This window comes from Puma concolor, chromosome E2 (assembly GCF_028749965.1).
Source record: "Puma concolor isolate L17-30 chromosome E2, mPumCon1.1.hap2, whole genome shotgun sequence".
Taxonomy (NCBI): domain Eukaryota; kingdom Metazoa; phylum Chordata; class Mammalia; order Carnivora; family Felidae; genus Puma; species Puma concolor.
In genome coordinates this window covers 19,561,640-19,589,323 of record NC_141681.1, presented here as the reverse complement: position 1 = coordinate 19,589,323, position 27,684 = coordinate 19,561,640, and the positions used below count along the sequence as shown (strand labels likewise).

The window sequence follows — 27,684 nt, the reverse complement described above, 5'->3', positions numbered from 1 at the left end:
GCCTGGTCGCTGGTCCTGCAGGCCAGGCTGAGGGTCCTGACTGCATTTTGAGCACTAGAGATCCATAAGCAGGATGTAAGCAGGGAGTATTACAGTCCTGTTAGAGTCATTCTGGCTGCTGGGTGGGGATGCGGGGAGGGGGAGATGGCAAGGGGAGGAAAGGCTGAAGAGTAGGGTGGGGAAAAGCCAGAGAAAAAGGGAAGGCCAGAAAGGAGCTAGAGGGAGGGCCCCTCTGGAGTAAGGCCCCAGGTCAGGCAGAGATGGAGCAGGTAGATAGCTGCCCTGCACAGTTCCACTCCAAAGGCAGAGCACCGCCTCCTTCTTCAGCCGGAGGCCTAGGCCAGGTATCCACGCAGGAGGCCTAGAGGGGACCCAGAGGCCTGGATAGGGAGGCTGGGCACAAGTTGTCCTAGGCCTAAGCTCCTTGGCTCTCCCCTCTGGATAGCACATGAGCAGCAGAGGGGGCTGTGGAGCTGGGGAGGGTGGGGCTTCCCGGTTCAGACTTGGCAAGGGGCAGGGCAAGCTCTGCTTCCGAACTTTAAGACAATGGCACAAAGGAGCCGGGGCAGAGCTCTGTCTAGTCACCTACGTGGGAATGGGGTGAAGCCAGGAGCGGGGGTGGGGGCAGTGAGGAAGGCCCCAGGCACAGTCAGGTGGCATTAACCACAACATTCCTCCAGCCTGTCACCAGTGATGAACTCAGGGTACACGAGTGGATGAGGCCTGTGGGGAGGGGCACCACTGAAGGGTCAGAGCTAAGGTGCAGGCTGCTGCCCTGAATGGGCACTTAGCACAGGACTTGCCCTAGTTTTTGGGTGGACCACAACTAGGCCCCTCTCCTGGGAAAGTATTTTAAGCACCCAACGCTGAGGCTGTCCATGGAAGACCCCTGGTGGGCAGTGGCCCTAAATACCAAGGGAAGAAAGGGAAAGGGGTGGCCCAGACCTCAACTCAGAGGGCCAGCTATTGGGGGAGCTCCCACAAGGCCCTCCAGGAAGGCGACAGGAAGAAAAAGCCACAGCTCCAGTCCTGACCTGACCCCCTACTCCCCCTGCTTGCTGCACCCTCCCCCAGCTCCCACCCAGCCCAGCGCCTTGCTGTGACCTCTGCTCTCCTGGGCTTGGGGCCAGGCAGCTGCCCTCTCTCCGCCCCCAAACCGGCTGGGTCAGTGACAGGATGTGCACTGAGAAGAGACAGGCCCTCCCCTTCTCAAACTGAGGGCTTCAGGCGGGGCCCATTGTAGCTGCAAGGCAAGAAGCCCAATGGCCAGCCTTCTGCCCCGAACCTGACAGAGCTGGCAGAGCAGAGGGACCTCAGAAAAAGCTCACTAGAGTTCTGGGCCTTGGCCTCCAGCCAGAGCCTGCATCCCCTCCACCCTGGACAGCATCCCTTGTTCCCAATGCCTCCAGAATCTCATGTACCACAGGACCTGTGCCACATGTCACTTCCTGCAGCCCTCTACCTGCACCCCAACCAGCCCCACTCCAGTCTTCCTGTTCTCTGAGACAGCCACAAAGACTCCTGTCCCCGGCCTGAGGATGCTCTTCTCCACTCTCACAACCTTGTGGACAGGGACAGAGAGAAGGGTACCCCTCTTAGGCCTATACTATCTGATTGACCCTGCAGCCACCAGCATCACCAAACCCAGTATCCAAGGAAGTAAGAGAGAATATAGGCACTCGGCCCTGTCACACCATCAGGCAGATGACGTCCATGTCCTATTTCTAGGGTCCCCATGCCCTGGCACTGCACTCCCCATCTAGCTCTGTCTTTTCAGAGGTATCCCCACAAGCCAGTTTTCTTTCTCTAAATCTTCCCACTCCCTCTGCCCACAACCCAGGGTATTCGTTTATGTTGGGGATGGGGCTGGAGGCAGGGCTCAGGGGAGGCCCTGGTACTCCTCAGGGTCCTGGCCTGGACCTAGAGGAGAGCCCGTGGGAAGACTCTACCATCTGGCTTTTCTGTTGTCCCTCCAATGATGTGGAACAGGCCAGCTATGAGTCACTTTTCAGCCTTGACAGCAAATGTCGGGGCCAGTAGTAGTACCTCCTAGCTGCCCCCAGCCTCTCCTGCTAGAAGTCCAGTCTGGGTACCAAGGAAAATGCCGAGCCAGTTAAGGGCCACTTACGATCACATACTCGCAGCACCTTCCAGGGCCCCCTTCTAACCCAGTCTAGGCCAGCACTGGATAATCCTGTGCCAGACCCAGCTCTTGCTTCTCCCTGAGTCAACTACGAGGTTACTGCAGAAGCAGCCCCTGCTTTTCTCCCCAGCCCAATGAGAGCCCAAATCCTCTTTCCTGGGAGAAAGGAAGCAGGGCAGGCCTGGCAGAGATGGTGCTGGCTAGGCTGTTTGCTTCTCCCCCAAGGCCAAGGCCTTCAGCAGACAGGGACATCCTCCTCCTCCTCGCCTGGCTTGAGCAGCTGCCTCCCTGCCCCCAAAAAAGCCACTCCACCAGTCCTCCCCTCATTTGGCCTCAACAGCAGAGAATGAGGTTCCAGCTGGTCAGCGTCTCCCTCCAGAGGAAGACAGCTGGGGAGTGGACAGGCGGCTGCCCGCCAGGCCAAAGAGGCCCTTGTGGGGTGGGAGTAGGGAGTCTGTATTCCTCTACCCAGAGGCCCTCCCTCACTCTGTGCCTTTAAGACTCAGCTTGGGCCCATAGAAGTCTCGGGTTGGGGTTTAGGAAGCCCCTTCTTCCAAGAAGTCTTCAGAGCCCCCAGCCAAGCCCCATTCTTCTGCTGTGCCCTTTGGCGCCACCTGCTGGAGAAGTATGGCTTGCTTCCACATTCTTATCGCCTTGGCGCCGGGGGCTGGCCTAGCACTGGTGAGGAGGCCAAGATGACTAGGTACCTCTGCCAGTCTGTCTATCCTACAGCTCCCAGCAGAGGCTGCTCATAACAGTATCTGTGCTTAATCACATCAGAGTCCTGCAAAGCCCTGCCTAGGGCAGAAAGGGAATAGAGATATTAAGCTATGGCCTCAGCATACAACTTGCCAAGCCTCAGTTTCTCAGTTTCTCAGTTTTAATCAGGATAACTAAAATGCAGCCCATAGCAGAGCTAGTAAGGCCCTGACCTTCTCATTAAAATCCTGCTCTTCCCCAGAAGCCTGATTGGGTCTTCCCACTTGACTTAAGCCTTCTAGGCCTTAAAGAGCTCCTGTGTGCTCTCCCTTAGTCAGTGTCACTGCTGGCTCTCCCGCAAGGCAGGAGCCAGGTCTAGCCCATGACCCAGAAATCATGGCAGGCCTAGAGCCCCAGCCTGTATAGACCGTGCTATGACCCAAAAACAGTGGATGTACAGAAAGAGGGCTAGAGGACCAGGATAAGGATAACCACCATGCCTCTGCAACCCATGGTACAAAAAGTTCTGGGGAGAATGGCAGGTATGCTAAAAGGCCTATGGGGCACTTGAGGCCATTGTCCTGGGACAAAGCTGCCTTCTAGCTACCCACTCCAGGTTGGTGGCACTGGAGCCCCTGGTACATAAGAAAGACTGGACTTCACCTCTCCCAGATGATGCAGGTTACCAAGCCCAGGTTCTGCTAATGGGTACCAGGCTGCTGCACACTGGGGATGGCTCATTCCTTTAAAGACAAGGGCCTTTGGGGCCCACCTGAAAATCCCCAGAGGCCAGACTCACCTCTCCCACACACACCTCTCCCAACTTCCCTTTGAGAGCCTACTTTCCTATGGGAAGCCATCATGGAATGGCCTAGATCAAGATCTCCCCTCCAAAGCCAAAAAACCCCAATAGAGGCTCCATTCCAAGTCACACAGCACGTTAATGGCTACGTCTGGAAAAATCCTTGGTATAGTGACATATTACATGTTATTGCCGTGAAATTGAACTGAATTATCTAAAAACTACATGATTGATGACAGCTTACTTCACAGACTCTCACTCACTCAAGGCCTGTTTCCTCCACACCAGGCAGTGCCACCCACTCTCCTGAGCAGTCTCTTTCACCCCACCTGATCCTTGAGTCCTCTTAATGCCAGGAAGCCTCCTGTGACCCTGGATCCATTTGTAGCAGCTGCCCACAGGCCTCTCCAGGAGCTGTCTACACCACCCCTGACACTCATCCCATTGCATTCATGCATCCCCCTCCCTCCTGGCATAGGGCCTGGCCCAGAGCTGATACCAGTTGTGTTGGCCGAAGGCTCGCTGGGATCAACAAAACCACTGGACACTGTCTTTCACCATGGGAGGGCAGAAAAGACCTTCATCAGCTTCTGTCTGCACACCTTTAGTGACAAGGAACCCATCACTTCCTGGGAAATCTTGTTCCAGCAATCCAAGGGCAGTTCTATGGGCAACTAAGAGGCTCTGAGGAACAGAGCTAAGTTGACCTTTTGTGGTAGTCCCAACCTCCAACCCAGCTGGGCCAGCTTTGTTTGTGGCCAGCAGTGATGGCACTGTTCCCTCAAGTATTCACACGCAGGATGGAGCCATTAGCTCACGCCTCCCCTACCTGGGGGAACCATGCTCTCCTCTCTAGTTACATTCCTCTGGACATCCCTGGGGTTTGAGGCTCAGGACATGTATGGTTCCCTCAGTCCAGAATCTCCCCTTCCCCAATTCTTCCTTAAACAGCTCCTCAGCCACATAGCCACCTCCTCAGAGAAGCCAGCTATGAGTTCCAGGCCCTGGCCCTGACGGAAGAGATTCCCTCTTTCTGCAACATTGCGGATGACCCAGAAAGGAGGAAGTGGAGGAGGTGGAGGGGAGGAGGAGGAGCAGGCAGAGAGGTAAGAGTTAAATGGCAGAGAAGAAGGAGACTGCTGGAGGGTGGGAGGGCTGTGGCTCCTGATTAGGCCTGCAGACCTTGCTGCACAAAGCTCAGTGGTGACCTTGGTCAGGGCCTTTGCGGTGGAGTGATGGGACAGTTGGGAGCAGACTGGAAGCTCAAAGGATGGGCAGGCGTGGGGGGGGGGCGGGGGTGAGAGAACACACAGTGAACGTAAAAGCGCAGTCCCTAGGAGACAGTTTTGTTGTTTTGTTTTGTTTTTTTTTAATGTTTATTTATTTTTGAGACCGAGAGAGACAGAGCATGAACGGGGGAGGGTCAGAGAGAGGGAGACACAGAATCTGAAACAGGCTCCAGGCTCTGAGCTGTCAGCACAGAGCCTGACGCGGGGCTCGAACTCACGGACCGCGAGACCATGACCTGAGCCGAAGTCGGCCACTTAACTGGCTGAGCCACCCAGGCGCCCCCCTAGGAGACAGTTTTAAACAGTGTGAGAGATTTGCGCTTGTTCAGTTGTTGATGGGAAGAATCTGAAAGGGACGGTGGCTGCACAGACAGAACAGGTGAGTGGCCACTCAGGGTCCAGGGAGTCGGGTAAGAGAGCTCAGGACTCTGGCAGAAGGACCCAAGAGAAGGAACCTTTGCCATCAGATCAGGGTTGGGGACACAGATGCGGTGCTGGAAGGTGACTGGTTTCTACTGTCTGTGGAGGAGGAAGGTGGGCCATCTGCCCAGAGACAAGGCTGGGGGTGGGAGAGAGGTAGTATTTAAAATGGTGAAGTGGTCTTCCCAACCTTGGTGGGGGGGCTGCAGGGTGCTGGGTAGGAAGAACAAATGGCCGGCTGGGCAAAGACAAGCCGAGGCCAGCTGCACTGGTGAGCGTGCACGTCTGGCAGCAGGGATCACCGCTCAAGGCCGGCTTCCCCAGCTTTGCTCCAGGCTGTGGAGGTGGGGGAGGGTGCCTCCAGGCCGGAGGCTGCTGGGATTCCTCCAGGGCTGGGGGGCTGCCAGCCAGGGCGGGACTATAGGACAGGCGGCCAAGAGAGCTGCGGATGCTGGCAGAAAAGTACTCAAATGATGGACCAGGGAACCTCAGCTGGGGAGGGAGGAAAACGAAGACAGAAGGGGCAGCAGGAGAGGAAGCAAGGCCCAGCGTCCTGCTGAGTCCGGAACCAATGTCCCTCAAGGGACTGAGAGTGGGCTGGAGTGCCTGAAGGCGGTGGGTAGAGAGGGGGTGCCTGACTCAGCGATTTCGGGGTGGAACAGTTCCAGTAGTGACATGGCCTTGGGTAGCCATCAGTGGGGGTGGCTGAAGTGGAGAGCAGAGGAGCGGGTCACTGAAGATGACGAGGTCATGGAACGAGCAGCCACAGGCTCAGACAGGCTGACACGTGGCTGCTGAGCTCTTCCTGAGTGAGGGCAGGAGTGAGGAGCTGGGAAGACTAAGCCACAATCACCCATGAATGGAAGGGGCGGGGAAGTGACAGCCTGCCACAGGATAGTGCTTGGCTGCTTTAAGCACGCTTGGTGCTTGCAGCCAACCTCCAGCAAAGAGCTGGCGGCTATGCAGCCTCAGTCACGCTCAGAGCCCTCTCCAGTTTCATGGCCTGGCAGGCTAAGACGAAGCCTCTAAGGGCACCAAGAAAGGCCAGGAGCTAGCTGCACAGGCAGGTGGCCAAGTGGACAGTGAGATGGATGACAACTGCCCTCTGACCACTGGCATGGGTCAGGCCTCCTCTGGCCTGCCTGGCTGGCAAGGCCAGAACATTCACCAGGAAGCTGAGAGAGCCTTGTGCAAATAAGGTGAAGGCTGGGCTCTGGCAATAAATTTGTTGCTTCCTGGTATGTCCCCGGCTCTGGCCTTGAGGCAAGGGATACACAGGCCCAGGCCAGGAGCTAACACATGGGATACTTCGGTGTGACCCCCATCTCAGCAGCACAAGACATGCCCCATCTCTGGCCTCCTGCCCCAGCAGGACTATGTAGTCTATACCTTGACCAGAGCCAAGGAGGTGTAATTACAGGCCCAGCCAGGACAGCAGGGAGGCCCCCAGAAAGGAGGCCTGTAGCCAGGAAAGAGACTGCTTCCCAGACTGGGTAAGTTCCCTGAGCCCTTCAGGGGTCCCAGCCTGTGGCCTCTACCCAAGGATGGATCCCTTCTGGCTGCAGTCTCCACTTGAGCAAGTAGATCTTAAGTAAGTGGCTGCTGCTTGCTGGGGGTGGGAATCAGGACAGGCAGGAAGCACCCTAGTGGGGCAGGTGTGCCAGTTTCCAAGGAGGAGGGTGGGAGCACCAAAATCAGGGAATGATAAAGGCGCAACAGTACCCAAAAGTACCCAGTACCCGGAAACACTTCCCCACAACACACACTCACACACCACTAATGCAGAGCACATTCATTTAAGTTAGCCACTGATCACACCTCTGGGGCCATCTCTTTGTTAACCAGGCCCTGGCTAATGGCTCCTGGTCTATCCAGGCAGAGACAGCCTATCTCCCTGTTTCCACAGGCATACCTGGCAAGCAGAGGCTGCCTCATCCAAGTGCCCTCCCCTAGCCTGTAGGGTCCTTTCTTCTGCTCAGGTCCTCCAGGAGCTTAGTGGAGGCAGGACTACACCCAAGGGTTAGACAACGGGGAAGCTGGGCAGCCATGGTCATAAACATGTGGGCTTGGTCCAGAATTGGGAAAGGCAGCCAGGTGTTCAGCCTTCCCCACTTCTCCCTGAGACCCAGGGCCATGGACAGAGAAGATGGAGAATGGCCTCAGCCCAGACAGGCCCAGAGGGCCTGAATGGTCCATTCCAAGAACTTGGCTCTTCAGAGCTCTGCCATCCCCTGACCTCTGACCCCAGTCTGGGAAGTCAGGACCTAGTGAGCATTCAGTGTGGATGCTGCAGGGTGAGTGAGGCAAAGTGCTCCCATCATCCTTGGTCTCCTCACCCCAATCTCTGTAATACCAAGGGTGCAGGGAAAGGGGCTTCATCCAATATTACAGTGTGGAATCCACAGCAATGAAGTGGCTGGTGGTGGCTTGGAGGCCCAGGGCTGTTGAATAACCAGCTCAGCTACACAGCCCAGGAAGACTCTGTGGGCAGCTGGCCTAAGCGCATGCTGGCCCAGATGCAGGAGGAGCAGCTATCCTGCCCAGTGGGAGGGGAAGGCACTATAGGGCACACTTACGTAATGAAGTCCAGGAAGCTGGCGAGTGGCTCATAGGCGTGGTTCCTCATGTGGCGGAACTCCACCACCATCTTCTCTTTGAGCCGGTCATCAATAACTGACACTGTTAGTGGCGATGCCTCATTGGCCAGGAAGTTGCCATAGTCAGTACTCTGCAGGTGCAGCTTCAGGTCTGAAACCCAAGGCAGGGGCGTGGGGAGTATGAGGGCTAGCCACACTGAACCTCCCCAGGACCCCAAAACCCCATCCGCACCCAACTCCGAGCCCCAGCTTCTCTGCTGTTGTGTCCTGCTGCTACCCTGCCCTGCTGTCCCCACCTTCACCTCCCTGTTGGCTCAGGGCCTACTCCAGGGCAGTCAGACCAAGGCCCTAGAGATATCCCAGACTCTTGGGCCATTAGCCAGTACACTGGGCCCCAGAGTCCAAGCACAAGTAGAACAAAATGTTCCTCCAAATGACAAGAAGGCCTGGGAAACCCCAACCCAAGGTGCCACTCACCACCGCCTTTGAGGCCCTTCTGCATAGCAGATTCTGGTATGGCTCTAACCTAGAGTAGTGTAAGACCTGGGCCCTACACTCCATAGCTGCAGGGTTAGAAGGGCAAGCCCACACACTCTAGGCATAAATGATGCAAATGAAATAAAGAAGAGGCCACAAGTGCGAGTAAGGTGGAGAGGACACCAAGACGGGACCGAAAGGAGGAGAGAGCATGCCAGGCTGGGCCACATCAAAGGGCAGGGACAGGAACATACAAAGGTAACAGCCAGCAGGATGGCCTGAGTGACAAGTGGCCTGGAGGACAAATGAGTGACATGAGGGGGAGATGAGGCTGGGAAAGGAGACAGCCACTGTACAAGTGGCTGGAGGCAGACAGGCTGATCCTCTGGGCTCTTCTGAGCAATTAGGGATGGGGCAAGGGAAAAGGGAGAAGAGGACAGAGAAGAAGGGCCTGGGTGGGCAGGACAGGTGAGACCCAGTGAGATCAGGGCAACAACATAACAGCTGCCTGGCTTTTGCCCTTGTCTCCCACCCCCGAGGTTATTCTCCAACCAGCAGCCAGAGCGATCTTAAAACACAAGGAGAGCATATCAGTCATCTATACATCCTCATCTCAGGGCCTTCCCTGTCCCTCTGCCTAGAAAGGGGTGATCTCTCCTCGCACGTCCCCTCTTCAGAGACCTCTCCCACAGCCCCATCACCCTGTCCCTTCACTTGTGCCTCCTTTCTTTGTTAACACTTACTCCACCTGTCACAGGACACATAAGCTCCATGATGGCAGGGATTTGGGGTCACTGCAGGACCCTAGAGCCTAGAACAGAGTATGTTCTGGTACGTTTTCATGCTCATTAAATATTTGGAGAATGGACAGAAGTCTGGGAAGAGTGTTGGTGAAGACAGCAGGGGGGTATACTCCTGGATTTGGAAATGGGGGACACTGTAGCAGTGATGGCAGTACCAAGGACAGTGGCTGGGAAGGTACCCATGTGTGCGTGCACATGTGTGTGTGAAGGCCCAACAACCAAGGCCAGCTTTTGCTGTAAGGGACTGCATGCTTTATGTCCCCTGGGGAGGTTGCCCAGGGAAGGACAGAAAGGGTCACATTTGTGAACTTCTCCACAAGCCTCCCTGATCAAGCCTTCCGACGTGTCTGTGGGCCTGGAGGGCCTTGCTACCTTGGGCTGCTGAGAAGGAAGGGACGGTGTGGCACATAATCCCCAGCGAAGCCCCTACTCCTGCAATCCCAGCAGGAGAATGTTCCCAACCTGGAGTTAGGAGTGCTAAAGGAGAGATGGAAGAATATGTGAAAGGGAGAGGTGAGAAGGAGGGAGGAGTCGGCATGCCCCTGGGTTAGATGCCTTCTGCCTGCAGCTCTGGGTGGCACCCAGGTGGCAGGCAACACTCATGTCCTCTGTAGCTCTCGGGCCCTCACATAGTGAACTGTAACCTCCTGAGGCCTGTAGAAGGCCTTCACCATCTGCTGCTTTTGCCACCGTCCTCCCACTCACACCCACTTCTCTCCACGGCCACCTAAAAGTGGGACAGAGCCGAGGGTGAGGTGGGGCAGGGAGAAGCCACCAGCCCCCTGCTTCACCCCCCATGAACTTGCTGCCTTTTTGACAAGGAAGTGTTCACACCCCTATGTCCTCAACCCAGGCCATCTGCCACGAGTCCCTGGCCTAGGTTCCATCCTCACCATGGTCTGGCCAAAGTCCACCTATACTTAGAATAAGGCCTGGGTAAGAGAAGGTGTTCTGCTCAGTAGTACTCAAGTTGTTGCAATATTTCATTACCCCCTTGGTTGTCAGAGAAAAATTCTTAACCACAACCGACAGTCATAACTGATGGTTGTGTAATGGTACCTCACCTTGTATTCTACCTCTAGTAATGGGCTTTATGTGCTAGATTTTAATATCCTCGACCTTGGGAAAATGCACAATTCTTTTGAACAGAAACATAGTTTATCTGCACACAACTGATCAGTTCTGAGAGATCGTTAATGTTCTCCAAGTGGTTTTCGTGGGTGTGAGAGAGAATATGAATCGATCCCTCTTCTTATAGTATTGAAATTAATCCCACTTAGTTTATCAAGTCACATTCATGCCCTGATTTTATACACTTGTATCTATCAAACATGATGATACTTGAAAAACAAAGTGGGCAAGGGGTTCTGGCCAGGGCACAGCAGGTGCCCAAATCCCCACTAGGGGAAGCTGCGGAGCGGACAGCAGCTGGAAGCCGGGGCTGAAATGTGGTGTTCTGGGTCAGACCGTCTAGCACAGCAGCTGCCAGACCAAACCTGTTCGTTTATCCTCAACAACTGCAGCCAGCAGAGAACCATCTCAGGCGATAAGACTCCTTCCTCTGCAGCTCACAGCTGGGCCTGGGGGCCAGGCCAGATGTGCAGGCCAAAAACCAGAGGAAAACCCAGTCCCCATGCCAGGGACCCTCAAGTCAATGACCCACTATTCTCTGGGATATCAAGTCCATGCCGTGGGCCCCCACCCAGGCCCCTGCCTCCTACCCTCCAAAGGATCTTTGCATCACACTGCTGGAGGCTTCCCTGAACGCTGTCCCCTACCACCCTGGCCTCAGCTCTCCAGAAGTGGGCCCAGCCTCGCCTTTCTCTACAGGGCTTCTCTTCACTGGGAAGGTGTGCTCAGCAACTGCCCCACTGCCAAGTACCCTCTCCCCTCTCCAGCTCCCATGGACTCTCCATGCAATACACTGGTCAAGTGGGAGTCAGCACCCCAACACTGGGGGGAGAAGCCCAGACCCATTCTAATTGGAAACAAATGGGTCCCTGCTACGTACTCAGCCCCCTGCCAGGAGCAACCTGTGTGTCTGACCTCTCAGCCATGCCCATTTCAGATTTAGAAAAGAGCAACCAAGGGGAACACAAAACTTGTCTAGAGTCTCAGTCAGGTGTATAGAGGGGCTGGGATGTGGATCAAGCCTGGTGGTTTCTGTCATCTCCAACTCTGGCCTCCTCTCCTCCCCTACCATCTTTGACCACATTCTCCCACGGCCCTTGGCCCAGTTATGGACCCAGCTTCCTAGACAGACTCTAGTCCTAGAAGAGTGGGCAGGTTACAGAGGAGTGAGAGAAGCCAGGATATGTCCCTTACATGACCTGGAGACAGCCTGGACACTCACCGTCCACCTGACGTCATGACTCAGGGACAAGCACCTCTGGTATGACTTGTGGCAACAGCTATTCTAGAGAAGCCAGGAACACGTGCATGCGAATAAGAGGAGCAAAGCTGGGGGTGGGCTCTTCTTTGCACACCCCCACCCCACTTTGCATGCATGGGGCTTAGCACAGGCCTTAAAGCAAACACCCCTGTGCCTTGGCTGCTGCGTTCTGCTGACGCTGCATCTGGGGAAGCCACGGCTCCCAGCAGTGCTGGAACACAGACTGGTGGGTGGTTTCTGCTGGCGTTTGTGAGATCAGAGCAAACCCGGGAGACTCTACCCAGAATCCTGCCCAAAGCCCAAGGAGTCTTCCTTACCAGGAAACTCATTTTTAAAAGCCCCCAGGGATGATGTCAAAGGGCCGTTCCAGACCACTTTCCCTGGCCAAGCCCTGTGTCTCCCTGTGACCCAGGGAGAGGGGACAGCCTGTCAGCCAGGAAGGCGACTTGGAGGCAGGCAGGCTAGCCGATCTCTCTGCTTGGACCACACAGGGTTTCTGAACCAGCTCTGACCCTGTTCAAGAAACCTGGCGCCCAGAACCAGTTACTGGCAGCCCCAAGCCCTTTAGACAGTCCTCAGAGCTGGGACAAGGCCTGCTAGAACCCCACCACCACCAGCAGCTTCCTGCTCTCTCTGAGGGATGCAGAGAAGGGGGTGTGACTGGGGGTGGGATCTGAACACAGGAGGAGAAGCCTGGAACTTGTTGAGAGCTTCGTGGGAGACCAGGCCACCCAGCCCTGGCCAAGGCCCCAAGGGCAGCCAAGGACGCCAGGGGCTCTGGGAAGGCAGGAGCTAGTTCTGCTCTGCGCCCTGAGCTGAGCAGCCTAACAGCCTCAATGACAGCCCCTGAGAGCTTCAGACGTGCCTGGGCTGAGGCATGAGCAGTGTTCTGGTTAGCACACACTCAGGGGACCGCTCTAGTCTACCCACAAGCCCAGCTGTCTACCCCAAATCCTCCCATCCGTGGCCCAGCACCAGGAATGTCTGGCCAGCTTGGGAGCTTTCATAGCAAAAAACTTCCTCGGAGGCTGATTTCTCATGTCCAAGAAGATACTGCCGCTATTAGGAAGTTCTCTCTGTAGTCTGACCTAAACCCCTCCTCAAAGGAAGCCCACCAACTTGGTTTCCCAGTGCCTCTAGCCTCCCCTGAGGGCCTTGGATTTGCTTCTCAGCACGCCTCACCCCACCCAGGACCTTCCCATACCTCCCCTGCTTCCCAGGGTCACCTGTCTGATCTTACCGTGACTCTCCCCACAACTCTTATCTTCCGGCGCCATCCAGGCCTCCTCACCACCATGACACCCTTTTGCTGGCCTCCTGCCCCACATGTTGACTCCCTGCTCCCCAGTCAATTCTCACACCAGCACTAGAGTGAAGTCATCCAACTCCCAACATGTTGTCACCTTTACCCAGCGGCCTCTGTGGCCTCAGAGCTAGAGCCCTGCCTCCTCCCCACAGCCTGTGAGGTCCCATGCCCTCAACCCAGCCTCACCCTCAGCACCACCTCAGCCTCAGCCCTCGACTCTCTGCTCCACTGGTCCCATGCTTTGAGTAGGGTGACCTGTCTATGATCTCTGCCCCAAACAAGTGTTTCAGGGAAGTCTATAGGATGCCCTAGGGAAAAGCCCCTGAAGTACAGGAAACAGAGCTGATTCCTCAGGCCCAGTTAGAGAGGCCTCTGCCCTCCCTCCTCCACAGGGTGTCCCTGTCAGCCTTGAGGTTGCCTGTGTCCAAGACCATTGCCCTCGCTCCAGCAGGGTCCAGCTGAGCAATCTGAGGGCTCCTGGGCTGCAGCTCCACACCCATCCAGCATGGCTGTTCCCTCAGGGCTCATGGGGCGCACCACAATCAAGCTGGCTCCATAGTTTCCCTGTCCTTCCACCCCCTGCCTGTTCCTCAGTCTACGTCTTTAAGGCCAGAGCCTCTCAGCAGCAGAGTCCTGGCCCCAGATGGCACCTCTGATTACCACCCAACCCCTGATTAGCAAGAAGGCATGGGGACTGCTAGCCTGATCAGCAGCACTCTCTTCTCTGTGTGGGCCAAAGTGTGGGCTTGGCAGCCAGTCCCAGCCAGGCCTGGAGAGGTGGCAGCTGGGCAGCCCTATTCCCCATCCACTTCCTGAAACCCTTCCCAGATCCTGCCAGCCCTGAAAGTGATCTTTCAGCCCCTCCAGGACTCCCAGGGACAGGCAGCACATGGCCTCTCCAGCCCCCAAGCCTCTAGAGTACCCCCCCCACCAGGGCTCCAGGGAGGCAGGAAGGGAGGGTCTTGGCCCATGCCAGGGGTTGGTCCCACATTGCCCCAGGGGCCCAGCAGGCACAGAGGCAGCTCCTGGCACAGTACACTAGGCGGGGCGGCCCCCTGCTCTAGACTCACCCACGGCCTCATGGCCCACGGAGGGGCCCTGCTGGCCAGCTGGCCACGGCATAGTGTGAGAGGACAGTGTGTTCCCAGACTTCACTTCTGCTTTTCCAGAGGTCACTCAACGATGCTCTCCTGGGGAGCTCAGGGGTTTTCAGGAATTGAGGACCGCTGAGTAAAACCAGATGTGCAAATATGCTCCCTAGAGCCCAGCATGCCCACCCTGCCACTCCCTTCTAGGGTGATGGAGCCTCAGAGATTGTTCTACCACTCCCCTCTGTCCAGGTGAGGGGTCTACTTTGAAGAGACTGACCGTGGGTCCTACCTCCAATGCTTGCTCTGCACCAAAGGCTCCCTAAGGCTGCAACTTCCAAGGCTCAAAGCAGGCAAACTCAGACAGAAGGACAGATGTGGATAGATGGCCAGGCTGGTGGCCCAATGGAGCCACAGCCCCGCCTCAGCAAATGTGCTATGCCTGAGTCTCCTCCCCAGGCTCTAGGGGTGGGTGAGACCTCTTCTTCATATCAACTCCAAAGCAGATGTGTGCACTGGCTGGCTGGCTCTTCAGGGTCAGAGCATCACAGCTGGAACTCCATGGAAACCATTAACCCTGAGTTTACCTGGGGCCTGCAGCATAAACTAAGCATCCTTTTCGCCCCCAGACCTCTGCCAGGGTCTGTCACAGGCCCCCCGCAAACTTCACATAACATCAGCTGATTAGTCCTGAGTTCCAACACATCCTATCAAATGTCTATTCTTCCTCTGCTCCCTCAGGTGCTGCCTGCCATTCCCCATCCAGACATCCAGAAGCCTGTCACTGTCCACCTCCCCACCAACTGACGTGTCCATAGTCTCTTGCTCACCAGTACAGGTCTACCCACTATCCGGCAGCTGGTGCATGCCACAGCCCCTGCCCCCTGTGCCCCCTCTGCAGCCTAATTTTGTCAGATCACTGGTTTTAAGACATCGCTCCTTAGGTGGCTCAGTGGGGTAGGGGAGTGAGAACCTGGGCTTTGGAGCTACAGTGACCTGGCTTCAAATCCTGTTTTGCAGCTTGGCTCTGAGCAGCTTGTGGATCCCACTGGATCCAGGCTCTTGGCTGGTCACCTGGCAAAAGGCTAGCAGTGCCAGCCTTCCAGGGCACCCGTGACAGACACCGAACAGAGGCAGTATTAGAACTGAGCACAGAATACCATACTCCATCTCTCCTGGCAGAGAGGATCCCACCCAGAGCTTCCCAACCACGACCCTCAGCCCCAGTCAGGTGGTATGTGTTCTCGTCTCCAGCCTACTGCTCAGGCTGTCCTATTCAATACTCCACAGAATGCCGCTGCCCTTCCTCTTCCTGGTTTGTCCCAATCCTTCCCCTCTGGCATGTTCTCCTCCCCACTGTAAAGGTTGTGGAGGGTCTTGTGCAGCATGGGCATGCAAACACACAGGTCCTGTTCTGCTGAAGGAGCAACAGAGCTGACTCAAAATCTGGGACTCCTGTCCCCAAGCTCAGGTCTCACCTCACCTACCAGCAAGATCACATAGAGTTCTGGGCAGCCCCATGGATGTGGACAGAGGCTAGGACCCAACTCTGCACCATCCACCACACCCTGAGCTGCTGCCCTGAGGGCCTTGTGAGCAGGCAGGAGGTGGCGCAGCCAAGGGCAGCTCCTGCTCCGTGGGAAGCCCCCAGGCTGGCGGGCCAGCAGTCTCGGGAAGAACCTGGAGTCCGCTGCTGGCATGGCCACATGCAAGTTACTGAGTTTCAGCTGGCGTGAAGCAGAGCCCCTGCAGGGAAAGGACAGTGAGTTCTCCTTCCTCGGTCCCTGGACCAGCATTTTGTTTCATGCTGGAGGCCTTTCAGAGAGGTGAGGCTTTCACGGAGGGGGATAGGACTGATCCACAGAGGTGGTCCAGCTGACACTAGGGACCCGTGGCACTACTTGCCAGCATATCAGATACAGGGATCAAATGAGAGTGTCACTCTCCATGTCCAGGAGGCAGCAGGATGTCCGACCCAGGTTTACCACCCTCCTCTCTGCTCTAAGACAGGTGGCAGGTGGTGGTAGAGCCACGTTTAATTACACTTAAGTTCTTAGGAACACCTTGTCCTTGAGGTGAGAGAATGAAAGCATCCCTCACATCCCATGAGGAAGTCCACCTATCCGACAGTCAGGAGGGTGCCAGGCAGGCGATAGCCCCACGTGCCAAAGGGAGGGGCAAAACTGGTTATTGCTGCACCCAGGGCAAGTTCCAAGTAACTCTCCTCTGAGCGGAGATCCGCCTGGATATCCCCTCACCAGAACATCCCCACCCAGGCCCTAAGGCTCCATTGGGACTGGCATGTCCCAGGAGACACAGGGCTTGGAAGGCAGCTTGCCTGTGTTCCCCTGCCACAGCCCAGCCTGAGAACCAAGCGGCCCAGCCTCGCCCTGGGAGGTAGGGGCCACACCTCTGCGGCTGCCCTGCACTTTGACCTTGAGCAAGCTCTTCCCCAGGCTTGCCACCACAGTTGTAGAACCTGTAGGTGGCAGTGGATCTGGGCCTCCAAGGAAGAGCTTCTTTTCATTTTACCAAAGATGTTAGGTTTGCTTGGGTGTGAGTGAGAGAGGTAAAGTGGTCCGGCATGGCCAGGGGCCAGGCAGCCCAGAGAGGGCCAGCTGTGGCACTGAGCTTGCTCAAAAGCTGGCCCATGCCCATGTCTGGTTCCCAGGGCCCACTGGCCTGTACTGCCTGAGTGATCCTGTCAGCCTTTGATGCTGGGCTTCTGTTCTACAAGCATAGGCCTCTGGAGGAAGGATGCTAAGAAAAGCTGAGACTCACTCGGATGGGGGAAGGGCAGGTTTAGGGCCCCCAGTGGCTACTGTTCACAGTGAGATTAAGTCAGTCAGGTCAGGCTGGAGTATCCTGCCAGCTCCGCGGTGCTTAGAGCCAAAGCTATGGAAATAGTTTTGCTGAGACTTAGGCCCTACGGATGGGCTCACTGGATCAAACCTCATTTGGGGCTATAAGCCATGCTGCTCTTAGCACAAAGTTGCATTTACTGCAGTTCATAGAAACTGGAAACAGCCCAGGCCAGAAGCAGAGTTGACCCATTTTATACCCATGACCAGCAGAGCCAAGAAGCTTAGGCCAGGCAGGAAGTGGCAGGAGCAGTAAGCATCCAGGCTGGTCCTGGATAGCACCCTCACACCCATTTACCCAACCTGCTCAAGGACCTGGCGGGACATGTACAGGGTAAGCAGTAACATGCCAGACTGAACATGATCAGTGTGTGGATTTGGGCCAGCCCTGGGATAGGTGGGCACCTGCTCAGGGAGCCTCACAGCAGAGGCTAGGTTCAAATGACAGAAGCCAATGGAGGAATGGGGGTGACAGTGAGGCATGGAGCCTGGGCCAATAGAAAAGGGGAACCCCATCTTCCTCCCAGGCCTTGCCATGTGGTATCTGCCTTGGAACTTAAAAGGGTAAGGGGGTGGTGAAGATAGATGAGCTACCACCCATGACCTGGCAGCCTTAGGGCCCTGTGTGCTGGGTCACGTGTTGTAGCTCATTCCTTGACTCCCAACCCTTTATTTTTTTTTTTTTCAACGTTTTTATTTTATTTTTGGGACAGAGAGAGACAGAGCATGAACGGGGGAGGGGCAGAGAGAGAGGGAGACACAGAATCGGAAACAGGCTCCAGGCTCTGAGCCATCAGCCCAGAGCCCGACGCGGGGCTCGAACTCACGGACCGTGAGATCGTGACCTGGCTGAAGTCGGACGCTTAACCGACTGCGCCACCCAGGCGCCCCAGACTCCCAACCCTTTAATGTCTACATTAGATGACATATGGCAAGGCCTGGGAGAATGGTGAGGGGCCTCAAAAGCAGGGCCTCTTTCACCTGACCACCACTTCCTGAATGGGGGGCCAGGCACACAGAGGCATGATTTAGGCATCCTTTAGCGAACATATGCAGGAATAAGAAAGAAAGGACCAAAGAATATAGAGTGATTGGATAGGAGGAGCCAAGACAGGTGTCAGGAGGTTGTAAGCAAACCCTTGGCCCTCACCTGGACCCAACTTCCCAGGTAAAATAAGAGGGCTGAATAGGGTTACCTCCAGGGGGTTGGCCAGCTCTGAAAGTGTCTACCTGGTCAGACCTAGGTCACATTGACTCTCCACAACTCAGCCCCTGAGGGCCACTCAAGGGCCTAGGGTGAGCCTAGAGGCCTGGCTACCCAAGAAGCAGCCTTGGCAGAACCAACGGCAGGTGCAGGGGAGGTCTGGCTTTGTGGAGCCTTTGAGCAGCCACCAGAGCAGGGCCAGGCAGGAAAGGCTGAGTTGCAACAGTGAGGACACCAAGATGACTCCCTAGAGGGGAAAGCCCCATCCACCAGCCAAATGCAAAGCCTCAGCTGAGGTTAAGGCCTGAAAAAAACTGCTGCCTGAGTAGCCAAGGAGAGACAAAATCTGGGCAAATGCCCAGGGCCAGGCCAGAGTTGGCCAGGAAAGCAGTGCCCAGCACCCAGTCAGGGCCGTTCCTCCACATACCCCTTTCCCCTGCCACAAGTTTGCCTCCCATTCCTCAGGACCACGAAAGTTCACTAGGGGGCAGCCCCAGTCCAGGCTCTCAAGCTACAGGGTGCTGGATGCAGATAGGTAGAGCAGGTATCAGGCTACACAAGAGCAGTCTAACCTACTAATTGGACCTTCAGAGCCTTGACCCTCCTGCCTCTAAAAGAGGAGGAATATTCCAGTGCAGGACAGATTTTTAAAAAAAAATTAGCCAAGAAGTGTTAAATGAGGCAGAAGCCAGGGAGGTCAATGGAAAGATCCCTCAAATTGGGGTGCAAAGGGGAGAGTTGTCAATCACCTGATAACAACCCCTTTCCAGCGTGACTGTAACATACCTACAGTGCCTACAGAGTTTGGGGTGCCTGGTGTGGACCTCTCCCAGAGTCACTCTACCCACACGCTCCTATATATGTGCCACATGAACACCTATGCGTCCTAAAGTGCTGAAGGAAGTTGGGAGGAGTCTGTCCTGAGGATCAATTTTCCCTCTCCTGGAGGGACCAGGGTTGCAGGACAAAAGTGGAAGCCACCTGGGGAAGAGTGGTGCTCCTGGGAGGAAATATGGCCCTGACCCCAGGCAGCCTCAAACTCCTGCTTGGGGCCTATAAGACCCCTGGTTCATGGCTAGTACACTGTCCTCTGCTACTCTGACTGAGAGCTGCCAGCATGACCCAGGTGGGGGTAAATGAGGACAGACTGACGGTTAAGGCTGGAGCATTGTGCACTGAGCATGAAGGTGGAGAGCCTCAGAGAATGTCCCCTGGCCTCTCCTTTCCAACCCAGGAAGCCGGGGCACCAGGAGGTGAGAGCAGGAAGAAATGGACAGGAGACACCTAGCCGTGAGTCCTACTTAATCTGAGAAGGCCAAATGGGACTTGGGTGAGGGAGAGAAGTAGGGCCCGGGACAGAGTCCCAAGGGACAGTGGCCACAGGCAGGTGCTGTGCAGAAAAGCAGAGGAGAGGCAGCCTGGGTGACTCACTAGTCCAGCCACACCTCTCTCTCCCCACGGCTCTCTACCAGCCAAATGGTCCTGGCACACCCCCTTGTGGCCACAGGGAGGATGGCTTTGTAAACAGCAAGGGGCTCCACTCTTCCTCCCTCTCAATGCCCCACCAATCTAACCCCTGCCTCAGACTTCTGGTCCCAATCCCCCCCAGCCAGCAATCCCTGGGGGAGGAGGCTACAGGCACCCATAGAGCCACATAGGAATGTGTCATAAAGAATCAAGGTAGACAGGAGTCTGAGAAAGCCAGAATGGAGACAAGGTGGGCTTGACTCTAGTCATGAGGGATTGGTTGGCCGAGGAGCAAGACTGGAGAGACTGGAGAGGAAGTCTGGGCATCCTCAGTCCCCAATGCTTGTTTACTAGCTCAGCCAGATCTTCCCAAGTCTCCAAATCCCTTTATCCAGCTCTCTACCGGACCCCACCCCACCCCCTCTGCTGCCTAATGCTGTATCTTAAAAAAGCAGGTGCTGGGGCCCATGCCTGGCTCAGTCAACTCTTGATCTCAAGGTTGTGAGTCTGAGTTCCACGTTGGGTGTAGCGATTTCTTAAAAATTAAAAATAAAAACACTTAAAAGCAGGTGCTCAATAACCCAGAAACAGGACAATCTATGCCATGGCACACCCCTCCAAGATGGGGACCTTAGCTTTTCCTCCCCTGTACACCAAAGCCCAGTACTCTGCCAGCACAAATAATGAGCTGTCACCCATCTGATCACATAAGTATCTATTGAGCATTCACTCTGGCTAGGCATTGTGCTATTGAATCCTCACAGCCTACAAGCGATTTCATTCTACAGGTGGGCAAATAAGCTTTGAGATGCTAAATCACATGCTTAGCATCACATAGCTGGCCAGAAAGGAAGCCATGGTCTGCCTGATGCCCTGCCTCAGGTCCCGGCAACCCAGGCTCCTGACCCCAAGCAAGCACAGATGAGTTACAGGAGAGGCCACTACATCATGTCCTCACACCTATTCATTCTTGATGCAGACCCTCCAACAACCTGGAGTGTGTTTGACCGCTGAGCCCAAAGCACAAGAACAGCTACAAGTCAGTAAAAGGGGCTGGGGTGCTGTAGCAGGCACCGTGACTACAGTAGGGTGGCTGAGTGGGAGGTCCGACAGGGGGGCCAGGGATGAAACTATTGGAAGCATATTGGGCACTCAGGGACAAAGGTTCCTTCCATCTCATTTCAAATCTAACAGCCCTGATGTGAGCTTGCTCAGTGTGTGCCACTAAGAAAGAAGGAAGGGGAGACTAATACATTCCAGGAGGGTTTTATGCAAAATATTTAAACTAAGATGTTGGGACCTTTCCTTCTCTACCATCCTGAAACCCTGGTCACACAGAAAGCCTATCTTCAAGAGTCCTGGATGGCTTACATTTGCCTATGCTGACGCCACCTCAAAAGGCCCTAGTCTTGGGTACAGACACTGGCTCCACCTCAGAAACCAGGCCCGAGAAATCACTGAGTAAATCCATGAAAAAGTGTGTTCTCGCCCAGCAGAGCAAGTTCTGACATGACCCCTGGGGCAGGGCTTGTGAAACAGGGGCTAGCAGGTCCCTGTGCTACAGTACATACATACAAAGTGCAAGATGTAATCAGGGAACAGAGAGCAAGAAGGGGGGTGTGGAGCAGGTGAAAAAGGCAAGAGAAAAACAGCTGAAAGAGAGGTGAGCAAAACAAAAACCCAGGGGCCCTGGGTCACCAGCCCTCAACTACCATCTGGGCTCTGAGTCTTCAGGTGTAAAGAGAAGGGGCCCAAAGGGGGTTCCGTAAGACACAGAGCAGCCCCACAAGGCTATGAACCAAAATCTGGAAGTCAAATGCCCAGGGTCACCAGAAGAGATCTCATCTTGGGTGGCTGTTGGGTGTGAACAGCTTCTCTGCATACTTACATGTTCTAATTTCCCTTATTTTAGATACCTTTATCAGATGTCTTAAATTATAAAATATTTGTTCACTGCAATACATCCAAAGAGTACATAAGATAAAAATGCACATGTTCCTCCCTAGCCTCTCCGATCCCTCTCTCCAGAGGCTGCTACTCTAGACCAATTGGCATCCGTGCTTCTCAATACTTTTCCATGTGCATATAATATCTTATTAAAATGGGAACACATTAACAATATATTTCTAAATCAGTCCTTATAGAACTCCATGCTTTGCAACACTTGGCATAGTATCCTACGGTAAGGACAGAACATGGTTTATTTAACCACACCCCTGTCGATGAATATCCTGTTGGTTCTAACAGGTTGCTGTTACCACCAAGGCTGGTGTGAACACCTCTATACATGGCATCCTGTGCTAATCTAGAGGGGCACAATCCTGTGAGTGGGGCTATAGGGACACAAGAGAACATATACAGGCATGTTTTAACAAGGTGGGTAAAACCTGTCCCCCAAAAGGTCCACACTGAGTCACCCTTCCACCGACTTTATTTTTAGAATTAAAAAAAAGAAAATATGTTTAGTCAAAAACAAAAACAAAAACACCAGCATGCCCAGTCATGCAACAGAACGCACGGCAGGGATCAGAAGGGGAATCCCTGGCTGTTGCTCTCCCTGCGCCACTTGCCAAATTAGGCTCCACGCCAGGTGTCCTCATCAGACCACACTTGTGTCCACTTGGCCTGTCCTTAAGGCTGTTCCCCAACCTCCTGGCAGGACTCACGGGCAGCACTGGGCTTCTAAGGGAGACATGCCCTGGCTGCGAGCCAACAGATGGCCGAGTGTGGGCTGAAATGCTGCCAGCCAGCCAGCGTACTGACGACTTCCAGATTGGTATCTTTAGTGCTACTTCCCCTGAGCTCCAGACCCACACAGCCACCTCCCTCTGACTCTCCCAACTCAGCACATCTGAGACAGAACACTTCCTCTTCCACCACCCTATCCATACCCCAAACCATCTCCTCCTCTGGTGGAGGACCCACCAATGATCCGTGCCAGCTCATCGATTACTGGGTATCAAGGGTCTCTTCACTCAGCGATGCCACTGCCTAGGGACATGGGACAACATGGATCCTCAAACGCTGAGGGGAACACTTCAGGTGTGTATGGGGCCAGGCCCTCATAGCTCAGAGACTCCAGGTGCTTGTTCCCTTCATTCTGCAGTGCAAACTCTCCTGAGTTATTGCCTTCTCCCAATGCCCCTGAGCTCCTCTCCCTTGCTTGTGGCCAGTGTTCTGTCAGGACCGTGTTATCTCTTCCTTCAAAACACATCCGACTCAGAGGAATTTGGGCTGAGCTAAGCTCGTCTTCCTGTCCAAACAATGGTCCTCTAACTTCAATAATTCAATACAGTCTCCTTTGACCAACAAAATGCAATATACAAAACATTTCCAGGCAAAACTATAAACAGACATTTCCCACACATTGACCTTGACCCTAACCCTAAGAATCTCTATACCTTCCCTTCCTTTTTTTTTTTTTTTATCTTTTTACACATCCTGCCTGAACTGTGTGTCCAAGACACCCAAAGCTTTTTCACGAACCAGCCTGATGCACCTATCCATACATACTCAGCCATGCACATCCCTGACATGTGTCCTACTCTCTCTTCCCAGTTCCTAAAACTCCTCTGACACCCTATGAAGTTTCATGTTTCTGAGACTGCTAGTGCCATTATTCTTCCCACCTCCTTGGCCTTGCTGATTTTTCTAAATAAGAGCTTTACTGAGATATAATTCATATGCTATACAATTTTCCCATTTAAGGTGTATAATTCAATCAGTCTTAGCATGTTCACAAAAATTGTGTGATCATCACCACCATCAATTTTAGAACATTTCGTTCAAAATAAACCCTGTACCCTTTTAGCCATCATTCCCCACCTGCTCCCGTCCCACTAAAATGTACCCTATGCCTACTGTATATTCGATACTATCTGTCCATTAGACAGGCACACTTGCCCTCAGGCAAAACCTGTGTGACATGTTTTCTTTACCCACTCAGAGGCCCAGTGTGGCAACTGTCTCCTAGGAGTGATGGGAGGGAATGACCATGGTGGGAACAGCTGGCTTCCCTAACTGTTCACCTGGCACCAGGCCCTGCACTTACACTTCACCCATGTCTCAAAGAGATGCTATTAATATTTCCCACAGTACAGCTGAGGACAAATGACTTGCCCAAGGTCACAAAGCCAGTAAGTGGCTGAGCTGGGATTAGTTCCCTAGTGAGCTCTGCTCTGTCCATATGTTATCTCTGCCCATACACTCCATGCACTGCTGTCACCTTCTAGTCCCACTCTCCTCTGTTCTCATTAAGGTCACCATGACCTCTAAAAAAAAAGGTCACCATGACCTCTGAATGGTAAAACCAAGTGGAAGGCTGTCTGATTTTACTTCAATCTCTTGGCCACATTTGGCATTCATCACTGTTTCTTTTTCAGGTTCTCTGCTGGGGCTACCCACCTGTTAGGGGATGCCTTTCACCTTTCTGGAAGGACCCCTTTCCTAGGGGAGGGTCCCATGTTGAGCCTCTCCTCTTCTGACTCTATGCTCTCTCTTGGAGACAGCAGCCACACTACTACCCTGATTCCCAAGGCTGTATCCCAAGTTCACACTCACTCCAGAACACCAAAAATAGCCTGCACATCATCACTCAAATGGCTCACAGATCCCTTAATCCCATCTTTTCAGTCTTTCTCCAAACTTCTTTTCTACATCCCACCATCATTTCACTCTGCCACCTACACAGCTGCCTATGCCAGAGATGAGGACATCAGCTTTGACTTTTCCTTCCTCCTCAGTTCCTTATCCAACCCCTCAAGTCGTATCAATTCCTCTTCCTAAAATTCCCCCACGATCATCCTTGCCAATGCCAAAGGAAGGCAAGCTGTCATCATCTCTGACCTGTATTGCTTACAAAACTCTGCAAATTGTTCTTCCCACCTCTGGTATGTCCCCCACCTCCAATCCACTTTTCACACTGCAGGTACATTCTAAAGGACAAGTCCAATAGTTTTACCTGCCCATCCCTCACTCAGGACAAAGCACTTCCTCTACAGCTTTTGCAATCCTTCAAGAGCTGATCTCTGTCTTACTCTGCAGCCCCACTCCTAGCCACACCACAGTTAGTGCTGAACGACTTGCCACTCCCAGAAGACACCACTTACATTAGCATTTGCAGTTTCATGTGACTAGAGATTGGCCAAGCCCCGCCTACAGTATTGCTTTCTTCTTCCCATAAGACACTGTCTCTTGTGAAAAGGTGTTGAAATGCAGAAGGAGATGTTGTAATGAAGACAAGGAACTCAGAACAAAGAGGGATAAAGTGTTCTAGAAGACAGCCAGCACATCATACATAGGGACTCTCAATTATGGTCCCTGAGTATCTAATTCACTAGCTTTCCTCCTCCTGAATATTAATTATATTTCTTTACAAGAAGAAGGAGATGGCCTGACTGGCCTAGGTGCCTCCATTCCAAATTAGAAAACTGGAATCTGGCATCCATCAGCTGAACTGTGACTGCATTAGCTAGTCATATGCTTTCCTCTATTTTCCAAGTTCCTGAGTAAGAAGAGAGCTAATCCAAAGAAAAATCCTGCAAACAATGACCACCCCAGTAGCAATGAGAACTCCTTAGACTCATTCTGATCTAAATACCATTTTCCAATAAAAAGAACCAGGTATCTGGGGCACCTGGGTGGCTCAGTTGGTTGGGCATCCAACTCCAGCTCAGGTCATGATCTCACGGTCTGTGAGTTCGAGCCCCACGTCAGGCTCTGTGCTGACAGCTCAGAGCCTGGAGCCTGCTTCAGATTCTGTGTCTCCCTGTCTCTCTGCCCCTCCCCAGCTCGTGCTCTGTCTCTCTCTGTCAAAAATAAATAAACATTAAAAAAAAAAAGAACCAGGTATCCTAAAAGAAATGATGACAGTAGGTCTGGGTCAGGAAATGTATGAGATAAAATTAGAACATACTATGGGGTGCCTGGGTGGCTCAGTCGGTTAAGCATCCGACTCTTTATTTCAGCTCAGGTTATGATCTCACAATCGTGAGATTGAGACCCGGATTGGGCTTCATGCTGGATGTAGAGTCTGCTTAAGAGTCTCTCTTTCCCTCTGCCCCTTCCCCACGCACGTGTGCGCTCTCTCTCTCTCTCTCTCTCTCTCTCTCAAAAAAGAAAAAAATGAACATACTGTCATCTTGGAAGTAAGAAAAGCTCTCAAGGGCTACAGGGTTGTGTCAGAAAGACTTGACAGCCTGGGGCACCTGGGTGGCTCAGTTGGTTAGGCAACCAACTCTCGATTTTGGTTCCAGTCATGGTCTCACGGTTAGTGGGTTCAAGTCCCGAACTCTCAGTGTGGAGCCTGTTTGGGATTCTCTCTCTCTCTCTCTCTCTCTCTCTCTCTCTCTCTGTCTCTCCTTCTCACTCTCTGTCCCTCCCCTACTTGCACATGTGCACTCTCTCTCAAAATAAATAAACTTAAAAAAAAAAAAAAGACTCAACAGCCTATTGAATAAGCTCCCACTGGACAAGGGACAATTCAAGCATCAATACAAAGATTGAAAGACAACAAAAAATATCAAAATCCATGTGTGCATTATGATACTATACAAACAAAAAGACCAAACAAACCTCATTAGTCATCTTTGAAGGATTTTGGAGAACCAACTCATTGTTTTGAAAATTGATAAATACAGGAAAGAATCAAGCATTTATCCTATCTTGCTTATACAAACTGTATTTCAGGGTTAAAATTAGTGGAAGTTTCCAATCATAGAAGTATTCAAGCTAGCAAATGCAGAAGGAAACATAGGATTAGAAAATCACCATTTTGTAACACCTAATAAAATAATGGTTCTAGGCAATAAATGTCCATGATTCCTTATGTCACAAAAAGAGAAACAACTAGATATTATGTGTCTCCCAATGGAAGTACAAAATCACCTACTAAATATTCTTTTCAAAAAAAACCGAACTACAATCTGATCAAGCCTCTAAATCTAACTATCATTTTATAAGAAAAACATGGACAGAGGAACATGTTCAATTATAAACACATCAAGGATGGAGTCAGCAAAACTGAGATGCAGGGGGAAATCCATAAATCAAATGACCCAGTTTCTTCAATAAGTAAAAGGGGGGGGTGCCTGGGTGGCTCAGTCGTTTAAGTGTCTGACTTTGACTCAGGTCATGGTTTCATGGTTCATGAGTTCAAGCCCCGGGTTGGGCTCTGTGCTGACAGCTCAGAGCCTGGATCCTGCTTTGGATTCTGTGTCTCCCCTTTTCTGTGCCCCTCCCCTGCTCACACTCTGTGTGTGTGTGTGTGTGTGTGTGTGTGTGTGTGTGTGTGTGTGTCTCAAAAATAAATAAACATTAAACAAAATTTTTTTTAATAAGTAAAAGGAAAAATAAGAGACAGAGAATCTATGTATTAAAAGAACTGAGGCTCCTGGGTGGCTCAATCAGTTAAGTGTCTGACTCTTGGTTTCAGCTCAGGTCATGATTTCACAGTTCATGAGTTCGAGTCCCACATTAGCTCTGCACTAACAGTGCAGAGCCTACTTGGGATTCTCTCTCTCCCTCTCTCTCTCTCTCTCTGCCCCACCCCTGCTTGCTCTGTGTCTCTCAAAAATAAATAAATAAACTTAAAAAAACTTTTTTTAAATAAAAGACCTAAGGGGCACCTGGGTGGCTCAGCTGGTTGAGCATCTGACTCCTGATTTTGGCTCAGGTCATGATCTCACGGTTCATGAGATCAAGCCCCATATCGGGCTCTGCACTGAGAGCACAGAGCCTACTTGGGATTCTCTTTCCATCTCTCTCTGCCCCTCCTGCATTTGCACACACTTTCTCTCTAAAAATAAATAAATAAACATTTAAAATAAATGAATGAATGAATGAATGACCTGAGACCGCATCAACCAGTTAAAATGTATGGATCATATTTGGATCCTGACTGAAAAAAATCGTATTTTTTTTTCAAAGTTTATTTATTTATTTTGAGACAGAGACAAAGTGCGAGTAGGGGAGGGGCAGAGAGAGAGAAGAGAGCAAGAATCCCAAGCATGCTCCGCACCAGTGCAGAGCCCCATGCAGGGCTCGAACCCATGAACTGTGAGATCATGACCTGAGCCGAAGTTTGATGCTCAACAAACTGAACCACCCAGATGCCCCTGAAACATATCATATTTAAAA

General features: G+C 53.0%; 1 protein-coding gene across 1 annotated transcript in view; it reads right to left on the bottom strand.

The window, feature by feature from the left end:
• Positions 1-27,684, bottom strand: part of ATP6V0D1 (ATPase H+ transporting V0 subunit d1) — a 39,358-nt gene that overhangs the window by 6,906 nt on the left and 4,768 nt on the right. The window contains exon 2 of the mRNA XM_025920479.2: positions 7,930-8,101. Coding sequence (XP_025776264.1) covers positions 7,930-8,101 — 172 coding nt within the window. The remainder of the gene's footprint in view (positions 1-7,929; positions 8,102-27,684) is intronic.